General features: G+C 42.5%; 1 protein-coding gene across 6 annotated transcripts in view; it reads left to right on the forward strand.

Annotated features, from left to right (window-relative positions):
- CASP8AP2 (caspase 8 associated protein 2) overlaps window positions 1-19544 on the forward strand; it is a 47079-nt gene that overhangs the window by 7735 nt on the left and 19800 nt on the right. For 4 of the 6 annotated variants that reach the window (XM_003822881.5, XM_003822882.4, XM_063604956.1 and 1 more), the window contains 4 exons: window positions 9170-9252; window positions 15724-15792; window positions 17380-17480; window positions 18032-18106. In XM_003822881.5, coding sequence (XP_003822929.2) covers window positions 9198-9252; window positions 15724-15792; window positions 17380-17480; window positions 18032-18106 — 300 coding nt within the window. In that variant the 5' untranslated portion in view covers window positions 9170-9197. The remainder of the gene's footprint in view (window positions 1-9169; window positions 9253-15723; window positions 15793-17379; window positions 17481-18031; window positions 18107-19544) is intronic. The other 2 variants (XM_063604955.1, XM_034962524.3) reach the window with 1 other exon arrangement.

The raw sequence follows: 19544 nt of genomic DNA on the forward strand, positions 1-19544 counted from the left end.
TTTGAGACAGAGTCTGGCTCTGTCGCCCAGGCTGGAGTGCAGTGGCACAATCTCAGCTCACTGCAACCTCCGCCTCCCAGGTTCATGCCATTCTCCCGCCTCAGCCTCCCAAGTAGCGGGAACTACAGGCGCCCACCACCATACCCGGCTAATTTTGTTTTTGTATTTTTAGTAGAGATGGGGTTTCACCGTGTTAGCCAGGATGGATGGTCTCGATCTCCTGACCTCGTGATCCGCCTGCCTCAGCCTCCCAAAGTGCTGGGATTACAGGCGTAAGCCACCGTGCCCGGCCCACTAATTGGTTTTTTAATGTTAGACATCCTCACATTTTTGGGATAAATCTCACTTGTCTGTAGTGCTTTTTCGTTTAATATCTTGCTGGATTCAGTTGGTTGATTTTTTTTTCTTCTTTTTTTTTTTTTGTGACGGAGTCTCGCTCTGTTGCCCAGGCTGGAGAGTGGTGCAATCTTGGCTCGCTGCAACCTCCATCTCCCAGGTTCAAGCTACTCTCCTGCCTCAGCCTCCTGAGTAGCTGGGATAACAGGTGCATGCTACCATGCCCACCTAATTTTTGTGTTTTTAATAGAGACGGGGTTTCACCATGTTAACCAGGCTGGTCTCGAATTCCTGACGTCAAGCAATCTACCCACCTTGGCCTCCCAAAGTGCTGGGATGACAGGCCGATTTTTTTTTTTTAAGGCTATTTCTGTTTATGTTCATAAGAAAGATTGGCTTGTAGTTGTCTGGTCTTGTAGTTTTTTTGTTTTGCCCTATTCTTGACCAGTTTTTTTGTTTGTTTGTTTTTTGTTGTTTTTTGAGACGTAGTCTCACTGTGTCGCCCAGGCTGGAGTGCAGTGGCGTGATCTCGACTCACTGCAACCTCGGCCTCCCAGCTTCACACCATTCTCCTGCCTCAGCCTCCCGAGTAGCTGGGACTACAGGTGCCCGCCACCACACCCGGCTAATTTTTTTGTATTTTTAATAGAGAAGGGGTTTCACCGTGTTAGCCAGGATGGCCTCGATCTCCTGACCTCATGATCCACCCACCTCGGCCTCCCAAAGTGCTGGGATTACAGGCATGAACCACTGCACCCGGCCCAACCAGTTTTGAAATTGAGGTTGTATTCGCCTCAAAAAATTATTTGCTTATTCGCAAATAGTTTTTTTCTGTTGTCTGGAACAGATTAACTTTTCATTATTATTATTATTATTTTTAGAGACAGAGTCTCATTATGTTGCCCAGGCTGGTCTTGAACTGGGCTCAAATGATCCTCCCGCCTCAACCTCCCAAAGTGCTGGGATTACAAGCACGAGCCACTGTGCCCGGCCTAACTGTTTTAAAATTTGTGATGTTTGTTCCTTATTTCTTTTTCTTGATTAGTTTTGCCATAGATATGCTTATTTCTCTTTTGACAGAGCCAACATTTATTTTTATTGATCTTTCTAGTGCTTGTTTATTTTTGTTAGTTTTTGCTGGTTATATTTTTATTTATCTGGGTTTACTTTGTTCTTTTTCTAACTTCTTGAGGTGATTGATGGCCTCATTAATATTTTGTCCTTTCTTCGTATACATTTAGTACTGTAACTTTGCCTTTAAAAGTACTATTTTGGTTTTATCCCATGAATTTTCTGTGTTGTATTCATTGTTATTCAGTTCTGTACTTTTTCCCAGTTTCCATTAGTATTTGTTCTTTGACCTATGTTTATTAATTTCCAATTGAACAGGGAAATTTGAAAGTGCATTGTTAACTTTGAATTTTATTGGGCTAGATGGAAACATTTCTTTGATATTTGTGGAAACTTGCACTGCGGCTTGATACATAGACAATTTTTATAAATGTGCTTAAAAGTAGTGTAAGTTCTTTTAATTGTGGTATGCAGGGTTATAAAATTATCAGATCAAACCTGTCAATTTTGTATTCAGAGCTATATCCTTAAATTTCTTTAACTGCTCGATCATCAGAGAAAAGTATGTTAAAATCTCTATTGTAACAATTTTTTTTTTTTTTTTGAGACAGAATCGCTCTGTTGCCCAAGCTGGAGTGCAGTGGTGCCATCTCGGCTAACTGCAACCTCTGCCTCCTGGGTTCAAGTGAGTCTCCTGCCTCAGCCTCTAGAATAGCTGGCTTTATTGGCACCCACCACCACGCCCAGCTAATTTTTGTATTTTTAGTAGAGAGGAGGTTTCATTGTGTTGGTCAGGCTGGTCTCGAACTTCTGACCTCAAGCAATCCACCCACCACCATCCATCCCAAAGTGCTGGGATTACAGGCATGAGCCACTGCGCCCGGCCTATTGTGACTTACTTATCTGTATCAGTCAGGGTCCAGTCAGTAGACAAAAACCACATAGTAATTTGAAAGGGAAAGTTTAGTATAAAGAATTATTGGTCGGGTTCCGTGGCTCAGGCCTGTAATCCTAGCACTTTGGGAGGCCAGGGCGGGCGGATCACCTGAGGTCAGAAGTTTAAGATCAGCCTAGCCAACATGGTGAAACCCCGTCTCTACTAAAATATAAAAATTAGCCGGGCATGATGGCGGGTGCCTGTAGTCCCAGCTACTCTGTGGAGGCTGAGACGGGAGAATCGCTTGAACCGGGGAGACGGTGTTTGCAGTGAGCCGAGATCGCGCCACTTACTCCAGCCTGGGCGGCTGAGTGAGAGTCCGTCCCAAAAAAAAATTAAAAAAAAAAAAAAAAAGGCCAGGCACAGTGGCTCACGTCTGTAATCCCAGCACTTTGGGAGGCCGAGGCGGGCGGATCACGAGGTCGGGAGATCGAGACCATCCTGGCTAACGCCGTGAAACCCCATCTCTACTAAAAATATAAAAAATTAGCCGGGCGTGGTGGTGGGCGCCTTTAGTCCCACCTACTCGGGATGCTGAGGCAGGAGAATGGCGTGAACCCAGGAGGCGGAGCTTGCAGTGAGCCGAGATTGCGCCACTGCACGCCAGTCTGGGCGACAGAGCGAGACTCCGTCTCAAAAAAAAAAAAAAAAAAAAAAAAAAAGAATTATTGACAGGATTGAAGTAACTAGTAATTGTCAAGTAATAGTTAAAGAATAACTGAAAAATATAGGAATATAAGATATAGGGAGCAGCTGTGACCTCTAGGGTTTTGATAGATCATCCAAAGAAGAGCTGTGTTCCTTCACTCTAAGAATGGGATCCAGACCTCATGGAAAGAGCATTGCTAGGGGGTTAACTGGATGGTGGAGACGTTGCTAAGTGTCTTACTCTGTTCTAAATCTGCCAGAGGAGGTGTATGAGGAAGCTCCTGGGTGCTAAAGGATCTATGAGTTGGAGAAGCTGCCCTCTCCATGAACCTAGCAGGAGGAAGCCGTATTCTGCAGGAGCCAATCATAATAGGAACCTAATGTACAGGAAGTGAGCCTGTGGAAAACCGCCCTGCTGGAACTGAATGCTGGAGACGGCAGGCTCTGTAGGAGCTTTGCTAGCCAGATGCACTGAAACTAGGGAAAGAATCCCCCTTCCTCTTCCAGTGTTCCTCCACCATTCTGCTGATAAGGTTTAACCTTGTGCCAGTTAGCAAAGGAGAAATATCTACAAGGCCTAGCTCCATTATCACAGAAGGATGGATTTGGAATTGAGAGGCATAACTGTCACAGTCCCTTTAACTACTTTTTTCCTTTTCCTACAGCCTAGGAAGCTAAGAACCTTTAACTTTTTCATGTGTACACAGTGAGAAACCACACACATATAACTTCTTTTGATGACTTCTCTATATTACTGTGTATGTTTTCAGAAATCTTGAAGGACTATTAATGCATCATGTGACACAATTAAGAAATGAGCAGCCACTTCTTAAATTTATAAATAATCTTTTAAAAAATACCTTTGGTGGTGGGGACCTTAAATTAAGATGTGGAGATAATGATCTGACAAAAAATTTGGAGAAAAATTTAAGACAAATGGGGGCAAAAGATCCATGTTTAGCTGGTCCGAAAGTAGTGTTTTCTCAGTTGGCTGTTCACAATCAGTTACAGATCAAACTTCTTGTTCTACTATTTCCCCCCTTGACTAGTTGTTAAAAAAAAAAGAGAGACCCAGGATTACCAGGTCTCTTAGATTTATATTTATTTCCAGGTTTAACTTACTAGGTCAAGTCTTTTTCTTTTTCTAATTATTATTTTTGAGACATGGTCTGTCACTCTGTCGCCCTGGCTGGAGTACAGTGGCATGATCACAGCTCACTGTAGCCTCTACCTCACAGGCTCAATTGACCCTCCCATCTCAGCTGCTAGAGTAGATAGTACTATAGGTGTGAACCACCATGCCTGGCTACTTTTTTTAAAAATTTATTTTGTTTAAATAGAGATGGGGTCTCCCTATGTTGCCCAGGCTGGTCTCGAACTCCTGGGCTCAAGTGAACCTACCACCTTGACCTCCCAGAGTGCTGGGATTACAGGTGTGAGGTTTTTTGTTTGTTTTCAAGACAGAGTCTTGCTCAGTCGCCCAGGCTGGCTTGCAGTGGCGCAATCTCAGCTCGCTGCAACCTCCACCTCCCGGGTTCAAGTGATTTTCCTGCCTCAGCCTCCCGAGTAGTTGGGATTACAGGCACGCCCCACCACTCCTGGCTAATTTTTGTATTCTTAGTAGAGACAGGGTTTCACCATGTTGGCCAGGCTGGTCTCAAACTCTTGACCTCATGATCTGCCCACCTCGGCCTCCCAAAGTGCTGGGATTACAGGCATGAGCCACCATGCCCAGCCCGTTTGTTTGTATTTTTTTTTTGTCTCGATGTGGTTTTGCCATGTTGCCCAGGCTGGTCTCAAACTCCTAGGATCAAGCAGTCCCTTCCACCTCAGCCTCCCAAAGTGCTGAGATTACAGGTGTGAGTTACCACACCTTTTTTTTTTTTTTAAAGTAATACCTGCCAGTAGTATAAACTAAAACTGTATGAAATAATAGTGCAGGGAAAGCTTTGATCTATTTGATCTCTTTAACCAAATCATTAGATTCTCCATTATTCTGAGAGGACACCTCATGACTAATGCTCCCCTCTCCATGTGACCACTTACAGCTACTAATAGTAGATTTCTCATTAGGAAACCTCTGAGTATCTGATTTCACCAGTTGAATTTTGCTTTGCAAAGAGTCAGTTGTGTTATTTACCAAACGTGATCGTGTTATTTGTGCTTTTTGTAATTGTGCAGGCTATTTTATAACAGTTAATCAAATGAACTAATTGAAACAAATGTTAGATTGAGGAATGTGAGGAATGGAGAAAAAAAATACACCTTGATTTTATTTATCTCTTGTGGTAGAACCATGATCTTTTCTTTGAATATGAATCCAATGATGAGAGTGTTGACGTCTTTCTTGCGTAAACTACACCCGTAAGACATTGCCCATGGTTTTCAGTTTTTGTTTTGTCCTTGCTTGAGCCCAGGGAGGTTGCAGTGAGCTATGATCATGCCACTGCACTCCAGCCTGGGTGACAGAGGGAGACTCTGTCTTAAAAAAAAAAAAAAACATACTTTTTAATTGATCTGAGTATAGACTAGATTTTCTCCCCTAGTACTTTGGATCATTTTGTCTTCACTTGATTTGACATGCAGAGGTGTGTGTGTGTGTGTGTTTTGTTACCTGTCTTTCCATAGCATTCTGCCTAGTTTTCACTAGAAAATAACTCCCTTTGGTATTGTGATCTTTCATCATACTGTGATTTAGAAAAATAGGAAAATGAGCATAATTGATTTGACAATAAATGCACATTGGTAAGCTTTGAGAAAAACCCAGAATCGTATATAGAAAACCTTCCCCCGAACTAAGAGGGAGCCAGGAGACCAAAGAATGACTCACAAGTCCAGCTTGGTGAATAGATACATTTACTAGGACTAATAAGTTTATTTATTACAAGGCACTCCTGGATGGCAGCAGGACAGCTGTAGAGATCCATGCTGCCCTTTGTCTGCAAACTATTTTTAAGCTAACTTTCTGGCTCATTGCCTACTGTATTTAAGCCATGAGACTGTTTTTCTTGGTAGGTTCTCAGATACTCCCCGGGATGTTTGGGTTCTCAGGGGTACTTGCTCTTCAGGCTGGCACCATGGCCTTGGCTCACCTCCTGTCCTTCAGGATTCAGGCAGCAGACATACACCCTCCACTACATAAGCATATATCTCAATTGGTGGGAGCAGAAGTATGCAGGTGCAGGCTTGCTAATAATTTCATAGCCCCAAGTGGCCACAGTTCAGTGGCCATAAGCATCATTCATTGGGTTTTACTGGCAGATTAGAGGATGCCAGATAAGTTAGTGAAGAGAGACTGTGTGTGTGTGTGTGTGTGTGTGTGTGTGTGTGTGTGTGTGTGTGTGAGACAGAGTTTCACTCTTTTTGCCCAGGCTGGAGTGCAGTGGTGTGATCTCGGCTCACTGTAGCCTCCGCCTCCTGGGTTCAAGAGGTTCTCCTGCCTCAGCCTCCCAAGTAGCTGGGATTACAGGCATCTGCCACCACACCCAGCTAATTTTTGTAGTGTTAGTAGAGATGAGGTTTCACCATGTTGGCCAGGCTGATCTCGAACTCCTGACCTCAAGTAATCCGCCCACCTCGGCCTCCCAAAGTGCTGGGATTACAGGCATGAGCCACTGCGGCCCAGCCTGTTTTTGTTTTTTTACTGTTTTGGATTCTTATGTTGTTTCTAGTCTTACCATAAACAACACTGGTAACAGATTATTAGATGTGAAATTTTTGGGTCAGAGTATTGTACTTAAATATTTCATCAAATTTTTAATCAAATCAAAGCTGTTGCCAAATTGCTTTCATGGAGCTTTTACCAGTGTACACTTAAGAGAGCTATGAGAGTACATCTTTTCCCATACCTTTGTCAACCTAGTGTACTATCAAACTTTTTGTTATTTGCTTGTCTTACTATGTTGTTGGTGAAAACGTGTCAGGAGTCCCCAAAATCACCCCTAAGTTTGATGATTTGCCAGACTTATAGAATTCACTATGTAGTTGTACTTACAGCTATGATTTATTACAATGAAAGGGTGCAAAGCACAATCACCAAAGGGAAAAAAGGTCCATGGGGTAAAGTCTAGAGGAAACCAGGTTAAAGTTCCCATGGTTTTGCTCCCAGTGGAGTCATGCACTTATCTGTTTATTCCCCCAGCAACTAGTGATAGCAGGTGTGAAATGTTGTCTACCTGGGAAGCATGTTGGAGACTCAGTGCCCAGGCTCTTTACTGGGGGCTGGTCACATAGGCCACCTCTGCCTGGCATGTACTAAAATTTTAAGACTCCCAGAAGGAAACAGGTGTTTATGATAAACCAAATTGTTTGTATGAACAGTTTAGGCACATTGAGCCACTTTTTATCAGTCTGGAAATTGTGGGAACCCTCCTGAAATTTGAGTTCTTAGACTCCAGCCAAGGGCCTTAGTAAGCAGCCTTTCTAAGGATAAGTAGCCATGCCTGGCTATGCCAACACTTTCCTACACAACATGGCATATCTCATTGTTTTAATTTGTGTTTCCTTAATTATTAGTGAAGTCAAACATCTTTTAGTTCCAAAAGCTTTGCTTTTTTTTTTTTTTTTTTTTGAGATGGAGTCTTGCTCTGTCGCCCAAGCTGGAGTGCAGTGGCGCGATCTCGGCTCATGGCAAGCTCCTCCTCCCAGGTTCACGCCATTCTCCTACCTCAGCCTCCAGAGTAGCTGGGACTACAGGCGCCCGCCACCATGCCCGGCTAATTTTTTGTATTTTTAGTAGAGACGGGGTTTCACCATGTTAGCCAGGATGGTCTCGATCTCCTGACCTCGTGATCTGCCCGCCTCGGCCTCCCGAAGTGCTGGGATTACAGGTGTGAGCCACTGCACCCGGCCTGGTATCAGTATTTCTTGTTAGTATTAGTGTGTGTGTGTGTGTGTGTGTGTGTGTGTGTTGTGATAGTAGTGATGGTTCTTATTTTAGTACAAAAGTTAATTTGGCCAGGCGCAGTGGCTCATGCTTATAATCCCAGCACTTTGGGAGGCTGAGGCCAGCGGATCACCTGAGGTTGGGAGTTCGAGACCAGCCTGACCAACATGGAGAAACCCGATCTCTACTAAAAATACAAAATTAGTTGGGCGTTGTGGTGCGCGCCTGTTATCCCAGCTACTTGGGAGGCTGAGGCAGGATAATCGCTTGAACCCAGGAGGTGGAGGTTGTGGTGAGCCGAGGTTGCACCATTGCACTCTAGCCTGGGCATCAAGAGCGAAACTCCATCTAAAAAAAAAAAAGTTAATTTGTATTTTGGTCTGTTTTATAAAATTATCATTTACTTTGTACATAGCTTAATGACAATTTTTTGTTTATTTGTTTTGTTTTTGAGACAGGGTCTCACTCTGTCACCCAGGCTTCAGTGCAGTGGCACTATCGTGGCTCACTGCAACCTCTCCCTGCCAGGCTCAAGCGATCCTCCTGCTTCAGCCACCAAGTAGCGGGAACTACAGGCACAGGCTACTACAGTCGGCTAATTTTTGTATTTTTTGTAGAGATGGGGTTTCACCATGTTGCCCAGGCTGGTCTCAAATTCCTGGGCTCAAGCGATCCACCTGACTTGACCTCCCAAAGTGCTGAGATTGTAGGCATGAGCCACCATGCCTGGCCATATTAACAAGTTTAAAATTTTTGTTTTATAGTTTTGACTTTTTCCTGGAAAATATTAGGCACTTTTTTTGATAACAGAAATCTGCTTTTAATAATGTTAGAGAGAAAGGCCAGGCATGGGGGCTCACGTCTGTAATCCCAGCACTTTGAGAGGCTGAGGTGGGTGGATTGCTTAAGGCCAGGAGTTCAAGACCAGCCTGGCCAACGTGGCAGACAGGCAAAACCCTGTTTCCACTAAAATTACAAAAATTAGCCAGGCGTGGTGGTGCACTCCTGTAATCGCAGCTACGGTACACCCCTGTAATCCCAGCTACTCGGGAGGCTGAGGCACAAGAATCACTTGAACCCAGGAGGCGGAGGTTGCAGTGAGCGGAGATCAAGCCACTGCACTCCAGCCTGGGCAACAGAGTGAGACTTTGTCTCCAAAAACAAAGAATGATAGAGTGAACTTTTTCAATGTGTCCAAATTCGAAAATTGCTTTTGTTTTGAAGCTAGGTTTATTCTCTGAATTGTGAGGTTTATTTTAACAGTGGAAATTTTAAAATATTTAATACCGTAGGTGGTGACTTTCAAAAGGAAATAGGATCATGGCAGCAGATGATGACAATGGTGATGGAACAAGTTTATTTGATGTCTTTTCTGGTAAGAGCTACATTTAATTGTCTTTCTAATTTCCTTTTTTTTTTTTTTTTTTTTTTTATGAGACAGGGTCTCCCCCAGTTGCCCAGGGTGGAGTGCAGTGGCGCCATTAATAGCTCACTATGACTTCAGACTTGGGAGCTCAAGGGATCCTCTCGCCTCAGCCTCCTGAGTAGCTAGGACTACAGGCACATGCCACCACGGCCATCTAATCATTTTATTTTTTGTAGAGAGAAGGTTTCACTGTGTGGTCTAGGCTGGTCTCTAATTCCTGGACTCAAGCGACCCTCCCTTTTTGCCTCCCAAAGTGTTGGGATTACAGGTGTGAGCCACTATGCCTTGCCTAACTTTACTTTTTAAATTACAAAATCATTTACCTATTCTCATTGGAAACACAGTCATTATCAGCCTTTTCCCTCTATACATAAATGAATTAATACAGTAAAATGCCTGGAACATGGGAATGCTTAATAAGTGTGAACTTACTGTATGCTTTCAAGCCTCGGAATGTAGTCAAATTAGTGATTTTACTAATATGGATGATAATGATTTTTATTGTTATACCTAAAAATATATAAGATAGGTTTTTGTTACTCTTGAAGTTAATATTTCTAGTAAATGCAATGATGTTTGTTGTTCAGAAAAAAATTGGGCCAGGTGCAGTGTCTCATTCCTGTAATCCCAATACTTTGGGAAGCCAAGGCGGGCGAATCACGAGGTCAGGAGTTCGACACCAGCCCGACCAACATGGTGAACCCCGTCTCTACTAAAAATGCAAAAATTAGCCGGGCATGGTGGCATGTACCTGTAATTTCAGCTACTCAAGAGGCTGAGGCAGGAGAATCACTTCAACCCAGGAGGTGGAGGTTGCAGTGAGCTGAGATTGTGCCACTGCACTCTAGCCTAGATGACAGAGCAAGACTGTCTCAAAAAAAAAAAAAAAAAATTGATAGTCACAATGGATGATTAGTTTGAAAAAGAGATAACTGTCAATACCTGGTATTAAAATAAGCTCATAAAATAGAATTTCTTTCTTTTTTTTTTGTTTGAGATAGAGTCTTGCTGTTGTCAGCCTGGGCTGGAGTGCAGTGTCGCAATCTCGGCTCACTGCAACCTCCGTCTCCTGAGTTCCAGCAATTCTCCTGCCTCAGCCTCCTGAGTAGCTGAGATTACAGGTGCCTGCCACCATGTCTGGCTAATTTTTGTATTTTTAGTAGAGACAAGGTCTCACCATGTTGGCCAGGCTCGTCTCGAACTCCTGACCTCAGGTGATCCACCCACCTTGGCCTCCCAAAGTGCTGGAACTACAGGTGTGAGCCACCGTGCCCAGCCCAAAATAGAAATATTTTAAATAATATGCAGAAGGTAAACTTCCAAACACTGACATAACATTATTATCTCTTTCTTTTAATGATAATCATGCTGTGACCTCATTGAATTTGTTGAGATATGGGCATATGTTTATTGACCAGAATAATGATTCCTATGCCATGGAGAGTAAGAAGGGCAGTTATAAAACATGTTTAGTAGAATTCCATTTTTGCTTAAAATAATGTTTTAAACAATTCATAGATATGGAAGAGTTCACACCAACTATGGCCATTATAACCATTCTGGGTGGTGTTATTTGGTGTTTATTTTTGCTGATGTAGTTTCAAGTTGTTATTCTGTTATGTAATTCTCTTTGATGTTTTTTCCTTTGAAAAATTTTAAGCCAGGCCAGGTGCGATGGCTCACGCCTGTAATTCTAGCACTTTGGGACACTGAGACAGGTGGATCACCTGAGGTCAGGAGTTCAAGACTAGCCTGACCAACATGGTGAAACTCCATCTCTATTAAAAATACAAAAATTAGCGGGGCATGGTGGTGCACGCCTGTAATCCCAGCTACTCAAGAGCCTGAGGCAGGAGAATCGCTTGAACTGGGAGGTGGAGGTTGCAGTGAGCCAAGATCCTGCCATTGCAGTCCAGCCTGGGAGAAGAGCAAAATTCCGTCTCAAAGAAAAAAAAAAATTTAAGCCACCAAACTGAAAAATTTGAACTATAATATAATGAACAGCATTATTTGTCACCTAGATTCACAAATGATTAAATTTCATCACGTCTGCAACGATTAAAATTTGAAGGACAAAACTACAATTTAATCTGATTTTCTGGATGCAGCTGTTTTTATTTCTATGTATCACTGTCAAGTTGCTGTCTATACACACACACACACACACACACACACACACACACATATATATATATATTTTTTTTTTTTTGAGACGGAGTCTTGCTCTTTCGCCCAGGCTGGAGTGCAATGGCATGATCTAGGCTCACTGCAACCTCTGCCTCCCAGGTTCAAGGAATTCTACTGTCAGCCTCCTGAGTAGCTGGGATTACAGGAGCGCGCCACCATGCCCGGCTAATTTTTTCGTATTTTTAGTGGAGACGGGGTTTCGCCATATTGGCCAGGCTGGTCTCGAACTCCTGATCTCAGGTGATCCGCCCGCCTTGGTCTCCCAAAGTGCTGGGATTATAGGCGTGAACCACCGCTCCCGGCCAGGTTTGTTTTTTTGTTGTTGTTGTTTTTGTTTTGAGTTGGAGTCTCGCTCTGCCACCCAGGCTGGAGTGCAGTGGCGCAGTCTCGGCTCACTGCAGGCTGTGCCTTCCGGGTTCACGCCATTCTCCTGCCTCAGCCTCCCGAGTAACTGGGACTACAGGCACCTGCCACCACGCCCGGCTAATTTTTTGTATTTTTAGTAGAGACGGGGTTTTACTGTGTTAGCCAGGATGGTCTCGATCTCCTGACCTCGTGGTCTGCCCGCCTCAGCCTCCCAAAGTGCTGGGATTACAGGCATAAACCACCACGCCCAGCCCATATATATATTTTTTAGGCTAATCAAGTGAAGCAGTAGGAAAAGCATGTACATTTTTAAAATAGTCACAGCTATGGTGTACTTTCTGCTTTGTGTCTTGCCTTTTTTTTTTGAGACGGAGTCTCGCTCTGTCACCCAGGCTGGAGTGCAGCGGTGCTAACTCAGCTTACTGCAACCTCTGCCTCCCGAGTTCAAGTGATTCTCCTACCTCAGCCTCCAGAGTAGCTGGGATTACAGGTGTGCGCCACTATGCCCGGCTAAGTTTTGTATTTTTAGTAGAGACGGCGCTTCACCATGTTGGCCAGGCTGTTCTCAAACTCCTGACCTCAGGTGATCCACCTGTCTTGGCCTCTCAAAGTGTTGAGATTAGAGGCGTGAGCCACTGCGTCCAGCCTAGACGCTCTCTTTGTAAACACACACACACACACACACACGTCTAGATGCACACCCATTTTTTTTCCTGACCATTTGAGAGTAAGTTGTATACATTATGGTCCCTTACCCCTAAGTATTTCAGTATGTATTTCATAAGGAAAAGTTGGTTCTTTTATATAACCACAGTGTAATTTCAGTTTCATTAGATTTAACACTGATAAAATACTTTTGTATTTGATTTGCTATTTTTATTCCAGTGAATGATGTTCTTTATTATTGTAGTTGGATTTAGGTCATTTTAATATTTGACTTCAATTTGTCTCATCAGTTATTTTTTTCTGATTGTCTTTCAAATATTATTTGAGTATATATTTATTTACTTATTTTAAATTTTTAAATTTTTTTTCTCCCTTTAGCACTAGTGCTAACTGCTAGTAATGTTTGAGTGTATTTTTGAAATGCATTTCATTTATGTATGAGCTTTTTCACTATACCTGTTTGTATTATTTTTAGTATTTGTTTGAGGAAGTGTATACATCTTTAACATTTTGTAGTCTGTTTACTAGTATTGTACCTTTTTACAATATCTTGCATGTATGGTTGCATCTATCTGCTTCTTTGCCTTTCATGTTAGAACCCCACAATAAAATGCTATAGTGTTTACTGGGCCGGGCATGGTGTCTCACGCCTGTAATCCCAGCACTTTGGGAGACCGAGGCGGGTGGATTGCCTGAGCACAGGAGTTCGAGACCAACCTGTGCAACACGGTGGAACCCCCGTCTCTACCAAAATACAAAAAATTAGCCAGGTGTGGCGGTGTGTGCCTGTAGTCTCAGCTGCTCGGGAGGCTGAGGCAGGAGAATTGCTTGGACCTGGGAGGCGGAAGGCAGAGGTTGCAGTGAGCTGAGATCGCACCACTGCACTCCATCCTGGGTGACAGAGCGAGACTCTGTCTCACAAAAACCAAAAAAAACAAAAAAAAAAACGCTATAGTGTTTACTGTAGCAGTTCTATGGATCTTAAATTAAGAAGAAAAATTAGTCTTTTACGATTACTCATTTATTTACCATCTCCAGTCCTAGCATTCTTTGGTATCCCTCTAGTAGCAGTTTCCCCCCATTCTCTATTTGCTTCTGGACTCCACATATATACTATGTGAGGACTTTTGATATTATCATGTAGGTCACTAAGACTCTGTTCTTTTTTAAGAAAGTGCTCTCTCATCTACAGATTGGGTAATTTCTGTTGATCTGTCTTCAAGTTCAGTGGTTCTCCTGTCAAGCACATCCAGTAATTTTTTATATTAGATATTGTAATCTTCAGTTGTAGGTTTTTCATTTGGTTCTTTTTCATTGTTTCTGAGATTTTCTATGTAGTAAGTTTGTGTTTGTCTGTGTGGTTTTTTTGGAGACAAGTTCTTCCTCTGTCAGCCAGGCTGGAGTGTAGTGGCATGAACATGGCTCACTTCAGCCTCGACCTCCTGGGTTCAAGTCATCCTCCTGCCTCAGTCTCCTGAGTAGCTGGGACTACAGGCATCTGCCACCATGCTCAGCTAATTTTCTTTTAATTTTTTTTTGTAGAGACAGAGTCTCACCATGTTACCCAGGCTGGTCTCGAACTCATGGGCTCAAGCAGTCCTCTGGCCTTGGCCTCCCAAAGTGCTGGGATTACAGGTGTGACTCACTGCACCTGGCCACCATGTAGTAACTTTGGATTGAATAGTCAACATTGTAAATGAAATGTTAGACACTGGATGCTGTTAACATTCCTCTGAAGAGTTGTTTTTAATTTTAGCAGATATTTAACTTAGCTGAACTTACAATTCGGTCTCTTCTGTAATAGCAACTGAAATCTCTATTTTAGATTTAGCTGGCTTTTTGGAGTTCTACCCTTTTTTGAGGGTCACCCAGAGATTTGGGCAGAATTTAAGTAATGCTCTTTGTGGATTTCTGTAATTCCCCTTTCATGTACTAGTCACTGTTATCATGACAAATTCTTTTCTCCGGTTCTTCAAGCTACTAGGACTGGAGGTTTCTATCTTGAGTTGTCACTGCCCAGTGTAGCTACAACTAGAGCCTGTCTTTATACAAAAAGCAGTAATAAAAGGGGACAGGGAACTTGGGAGGTGCTATTTTCTTTCAGTTGTCATTACCCTTTTAGTTTTTGCCTGCTTTAGGTTGTTCTCTAGCTCTTTAGATAGCTTCAAATATTTTATTTAGTGTCAACAGTAGTTACCTGCAGGAGGATTGGTTTCATAGAAACTACTCTGCTATAACTGGAATTGGAACTCTTTCAGTAGAATATATATATATGAGACAGGATCTCGCACTGTCACCCAGGCTGGAGTGCAGTGGCATAATCTTGGCTCGCTGCAGCCTTGACCTTCTGGGCTCAAGCAGTCCACCGTAGCCTCCCATGTGCCACCACACCTGGCTAATTTTTATTTTTGATATGCTATGTTGTCCAGGCTGGTCTTGATCTCCTGAGCTTAAGCAATCCTCTCTCCTCAGCCTCCTAAAGTGGGGGGATTACAGGTGTGAGCCACTGCACCTGGCCTCACTAGTATATTTTTGAAACTGAATTTTTAAAGTCTGTATCTGAGGTAGTCAATAAATAAATCGGTGTGCCAAAATCTTCCTGTTTATAACTATGTGTAGAGACAATGTCTGTCTGTGTCTCTCTCTCCCTCTCTCTCTTTAATTTGAGACATGGTCTCACTCTGAAATCCAGGCTAGAGCGCAGGGGCACGATCTTGGCTCACTGCAACTTCCACCTCCCGGGTTCAAGCAATTGTCGTGCCTCAATCTCCCTAGTAGCTGGGATTACAGGCATGCACCACCACTCCTGGCTAATTTTTGTATTTTTAGTAGAGACAGAGTTTCTCCGTGTTGTCCAGGCTGGTCTCCAACTCCTGGGTTCAAAAGTGATCTGCCTACCTCGGCCTCCCAAAGTGCTGGGATTACAGGCGGGAGCGACCACGCCCGGCCTTTTTTTGTATTTTTAGTAGAGATGAGGTTTCGCCCCGTTGCCCAGGCTAGTCTTGAAATCCTGAGCTTAAGCGATCCACCTGCCTCAGCCTCCCTAAGTGCTGAGTTTACAGGCGTGAGCCACCATGCCTGGCTTATCTCTTATTTAAAGCAAAACTGTTAAATCTCTTTCTTTTCCTGGTCCTTTAGTGTAGGAATGGAAAAATCTCAGTGCCTAAAGTCATTTTTAACTAATCTTTGCCTTTCTTGCAGCTTCTCCTCTTAAGAACAATGATGAAGGCTCACTGGACATATACGCTGGGTTGGACAGTGCTGTTTCTGGTATGTGAATTCCATAAAAATAGTTTCATTTTCTTGGTCAGTTCATTGTTTTGTGGTTACTAAATCCTGGTATATTATAGCTCCTAAAGAATTTGCTCATTCTTTATAATTACACTGAGGTAATTCTTTTCTTTCTTTTCCCCCACAGTAACTTCCAGAACCCAATCTTAACCAAAGCTTGATCAGAAAAACAAATTAGCACACAGGTTTTTTATTCATCTCAGTCTCAGATTTAATTGAGCCTTGTGCAAAAACATTTTCTACTATTGAAGTGCAACTAGTGCTGGTGTCTGTTACTACTCACTCATACTCTTTTTTTTTTTTTTTTTTTTTTTTTTTGAGATGGAGTCTCACTCTGTCGCCCAGGCTGGAATGCAGTGGCTTGATCTCGGCTTGCTGCAACCTCCGCCTCCTGGATTCAAGTGGTTCTCCTGCCTCAGCCTCCCAAGTAGCTGGGACTACAGGCACGTGCCACCACACCCGGCTAATTTTTTGTATTTTTAGTAGAGACAAGGTTTCACCATGTTAGCCTGGATGGTCTTGATCTCCTGACCTCGTGATCCGCCCACCTCAGCCTCCCAAAGTGCTGGGATTACAGGCGTAAGTCACCACACCTGGCCGCACTCATACTCTTGAAGGTTATATGATATTAGAACATTTGAAAAGTGTAAGTTACTATAAATATTTTTAAACGTATCAGTAAGAGTGATATGCTGAGAATCTAATGACCTATTCAAATTAGAAACCTTTTCCATAATCAGATTTCTCAGAGTTTTGAACAGTTATGATCTTCATACCTAATTTGGTTGACACAACCATTTTAGGTAAATTGGTAGTCCATCTGTAAAATCAGTATAAATTTGGAATGTAGGATAAGTGAAACGTAGGATGAAGTATGGGAGATGGAGAAATGTATAATCTTTGAAGTAGACGAAATATCAAAAAGTGTAACAAGGCTGGGCGCGGTAGCTCACGCCTGTAATCCCAGCACTTTGCAAGGCCGAGGCGGGCGGATCCCCTGAGGTCAGGAGTTGGAGACCAGCCTGGCCAACATAGTGAAACCTCGTCTCTACTACAAATACAAAAAAAATTAGCTGGGCATGGTGGCACGTGCCTATAGTCCCAGCTACTCAGGGAGGCTGAGGCAGAAGAATCGCTTGAACCCAGGAGGCGGAGGTTGCAGTGAGCCAAGATAGCGCCACTGCGCTCCAGCCTGGGTGACAGAGGGAGACTCCTAAAAAAAAAGGTGTGACAAATATTTTCACTTTGTGAGGCCAAGGTGGGTGGATTTCTTGAGGTCAGGAGTTCGAGACCAGCCTGGCCAACATGGTGAAACACCATCTCACCATCTCTACTAAAAATACAAAAATTAGTGGGGCGTGGTGGCGTGCACCTGTAATCCCAGCTACTCGGGAGGCTGAGGCATGAGAATGGCTTGAACCTGGGAGGGTGAGGCTACAGTGAGCCAAGATTTGCACCACTGCCACTGCACTCTAGCATGGGTGACAGAGCGAGACTCAAAAAAACAAAAGAAAAAAGTGTAACAAGTATTTTTATGGAAGGTTTTTTTTGTTTGTTTGTTTTTAGACAGCACTTCTAAATCCTGTGTACCATCAAGAAATTGTTTGGACTTATATGAAGAGATCCTGACTGAAGAAGGAACTGCAAAGGAGGCAACATATAATGATGTATGGGTTGCCACAATTATTAAGGACAGTTATTTACTGTTTTGTAGCTTCTGAAGAGCAGTCAGCTGCTTAGTTTTGAACAGATATTTTGTTTAGGAACTTAGCCCTTAGACTAACAAATATTTAAGTCAGTTTTTGTCTTCAGACCTGTTTTTTAAAGGAATGTTTTCTGAATACTTGTCTAAATTTAGTTATAATTTTGCTTGACCCAATTTAAGCATCTGAATATAAACCTCAACAGGCAAACAGTGTTACAACATTTTTTCTTTCATGATATGTACAAAGTTAAATTATATGTTGCATAAAATGTCCTCAGACTTCTATTTCTTTCTACTATATTTGAATTTTAAGGTTTGGATGTTGAATGTGAAACTAAACAAGATAGATTATTTGTAGGCTTAACTTTAAAACTGGTTATCTTTCTGGTAGAAGGAGACCTCATCTGCCTTCTTAGTGAATTGATTTGCAAATTTTAAAATATTTTGAAATGCCAGTTAAGCTAAGAAAATAATTTTGAATGATACTTCAATTAATCCTTTTATATTTTATAGTTGCAAGTAGAATATGGAAAATGTCAACTACAAATGAAAGAGCTGATGAAAAAGTTTAAAGAAATACAGACACAGGTAGGGTATAAATGAAAACATAAAAAACAAATTACCAGGCACAGTGACTCACACCAGTAATTTCAGCACTTTGAGAGGCAGAGGTGAGAGGATTGCTTGAGGCCAGGAGTTTGAGCCCAGCCTTAGCAAGGTAGCAAAACCTCATCTCTACAAAAAAATAAAACAATTAGCTGTGTATGGCCCCCTGTAGTCCTAGCTACTTAGGAGGCTGAGGAGGGAGGACTCTTGAACTCAGGAGTTTGAAGTTACAGTGAGCTGTGATTGTGCCACTGCACTCCAGCCTGGGTGACAGAGCAAGACCCTGTCACTTAAAAAAAGTAAAACAACAAAAAAAAAGTTGTTATAAATAGAAATTAAAATGTTAAAGTGTTGACAGTTTATAAGGAAGCTTTCTTTTAGTATTAAATGAAATAGCAAATGTGGCAAGTATGCATTATTTCCTGAGTTGATGAAATTGAATGAAATAGCAAATGTGGCAAATATGCATTATTTTCCGAGTTGATGAAACTGATAAAGGAAAACGGCTTGATTTATTAAATGACATTGATTATAAAGGGTCTGTTAGACTTAGGCCAATTAATAGTTAATTAATAGAAAATTGTGGAGATGATGACAACTGGTTTAAAAGAATGGTTTTGAGGAGCAAAGATACGGGTTTAAAATGGCTCTTGGGGGACACTGATGATGCCTTCACAGCTTTTGCCAAAATGACCTATTTTGTGACTGTGCTGCAAAAATCAGGAATGTCATGTCCTGTTCTAGTTTTTACTTTTTGGTAAAATTGTATCTCTTCCTTCTCTTTCCCCTGAAAGAACCAGTGAACTCTCAATTCTTTCTTTATCTGGGGACTAATACATCTTTTTTTTTTTTTCTGATGGAGCCTTGCGCTTCGCCAGGCTGGAGTGCAGTGGCACGATCTCGGCTTACTGCAACCTCCAGCTCACTGCAACCTCCGCCTCCCAGGCTCAAGCGGTTCTCCTGCCTCAGCCTCCCAAGTAGCTGGGATTACAGGCACCCACCATGACACCTGGCTAATTTTTGTATTTTTAGTAGAGACAGGGTTTCGGCCTGTTGGCCAGGCTGGTCTTGAGCTCCTGACCTTAGGTGATCCACCTGCCTCGGCCTCCCAAAGTGCTGGGATTACAGGCGTGAGCCACCATGCCCAGACTGGACTAATACATCTTTGCAAGTTTAACCAAAGCTGTTAAATTATAACCTAATTCTTATCATTTTTATTTTCAATTTTCAAGATCATGACCCAGGCAGAACTTACTTTTTCTGCTGTTCATTGGTTTTTCATTTCAATCTCTGTTTTAAGTAGTTTCACTTTAAGTGGGACTATTTCTGGTGCCAGTTATCTTCTCATAGTCTCAGCTTCCCCACCTGTATAAGGGGGATAAATAGTACTCCTCATAGGGCTTATAAATGTGTGATGCCT

Source organism: Pan paniscus, chromosome 5 (assembly GCF_029289425.2).
Source record: "Pan paniscus chromosome 5, NHGRI_mPanPan1-v2.0_pri, whole genome shotgun sequence".
Taxonomy (NCBI): domain Eukaryota; kingdom Metazoa; phylum Chordata; class Mammalia; order Primates; family Hominidae; genus Pan; species Pan paniscus.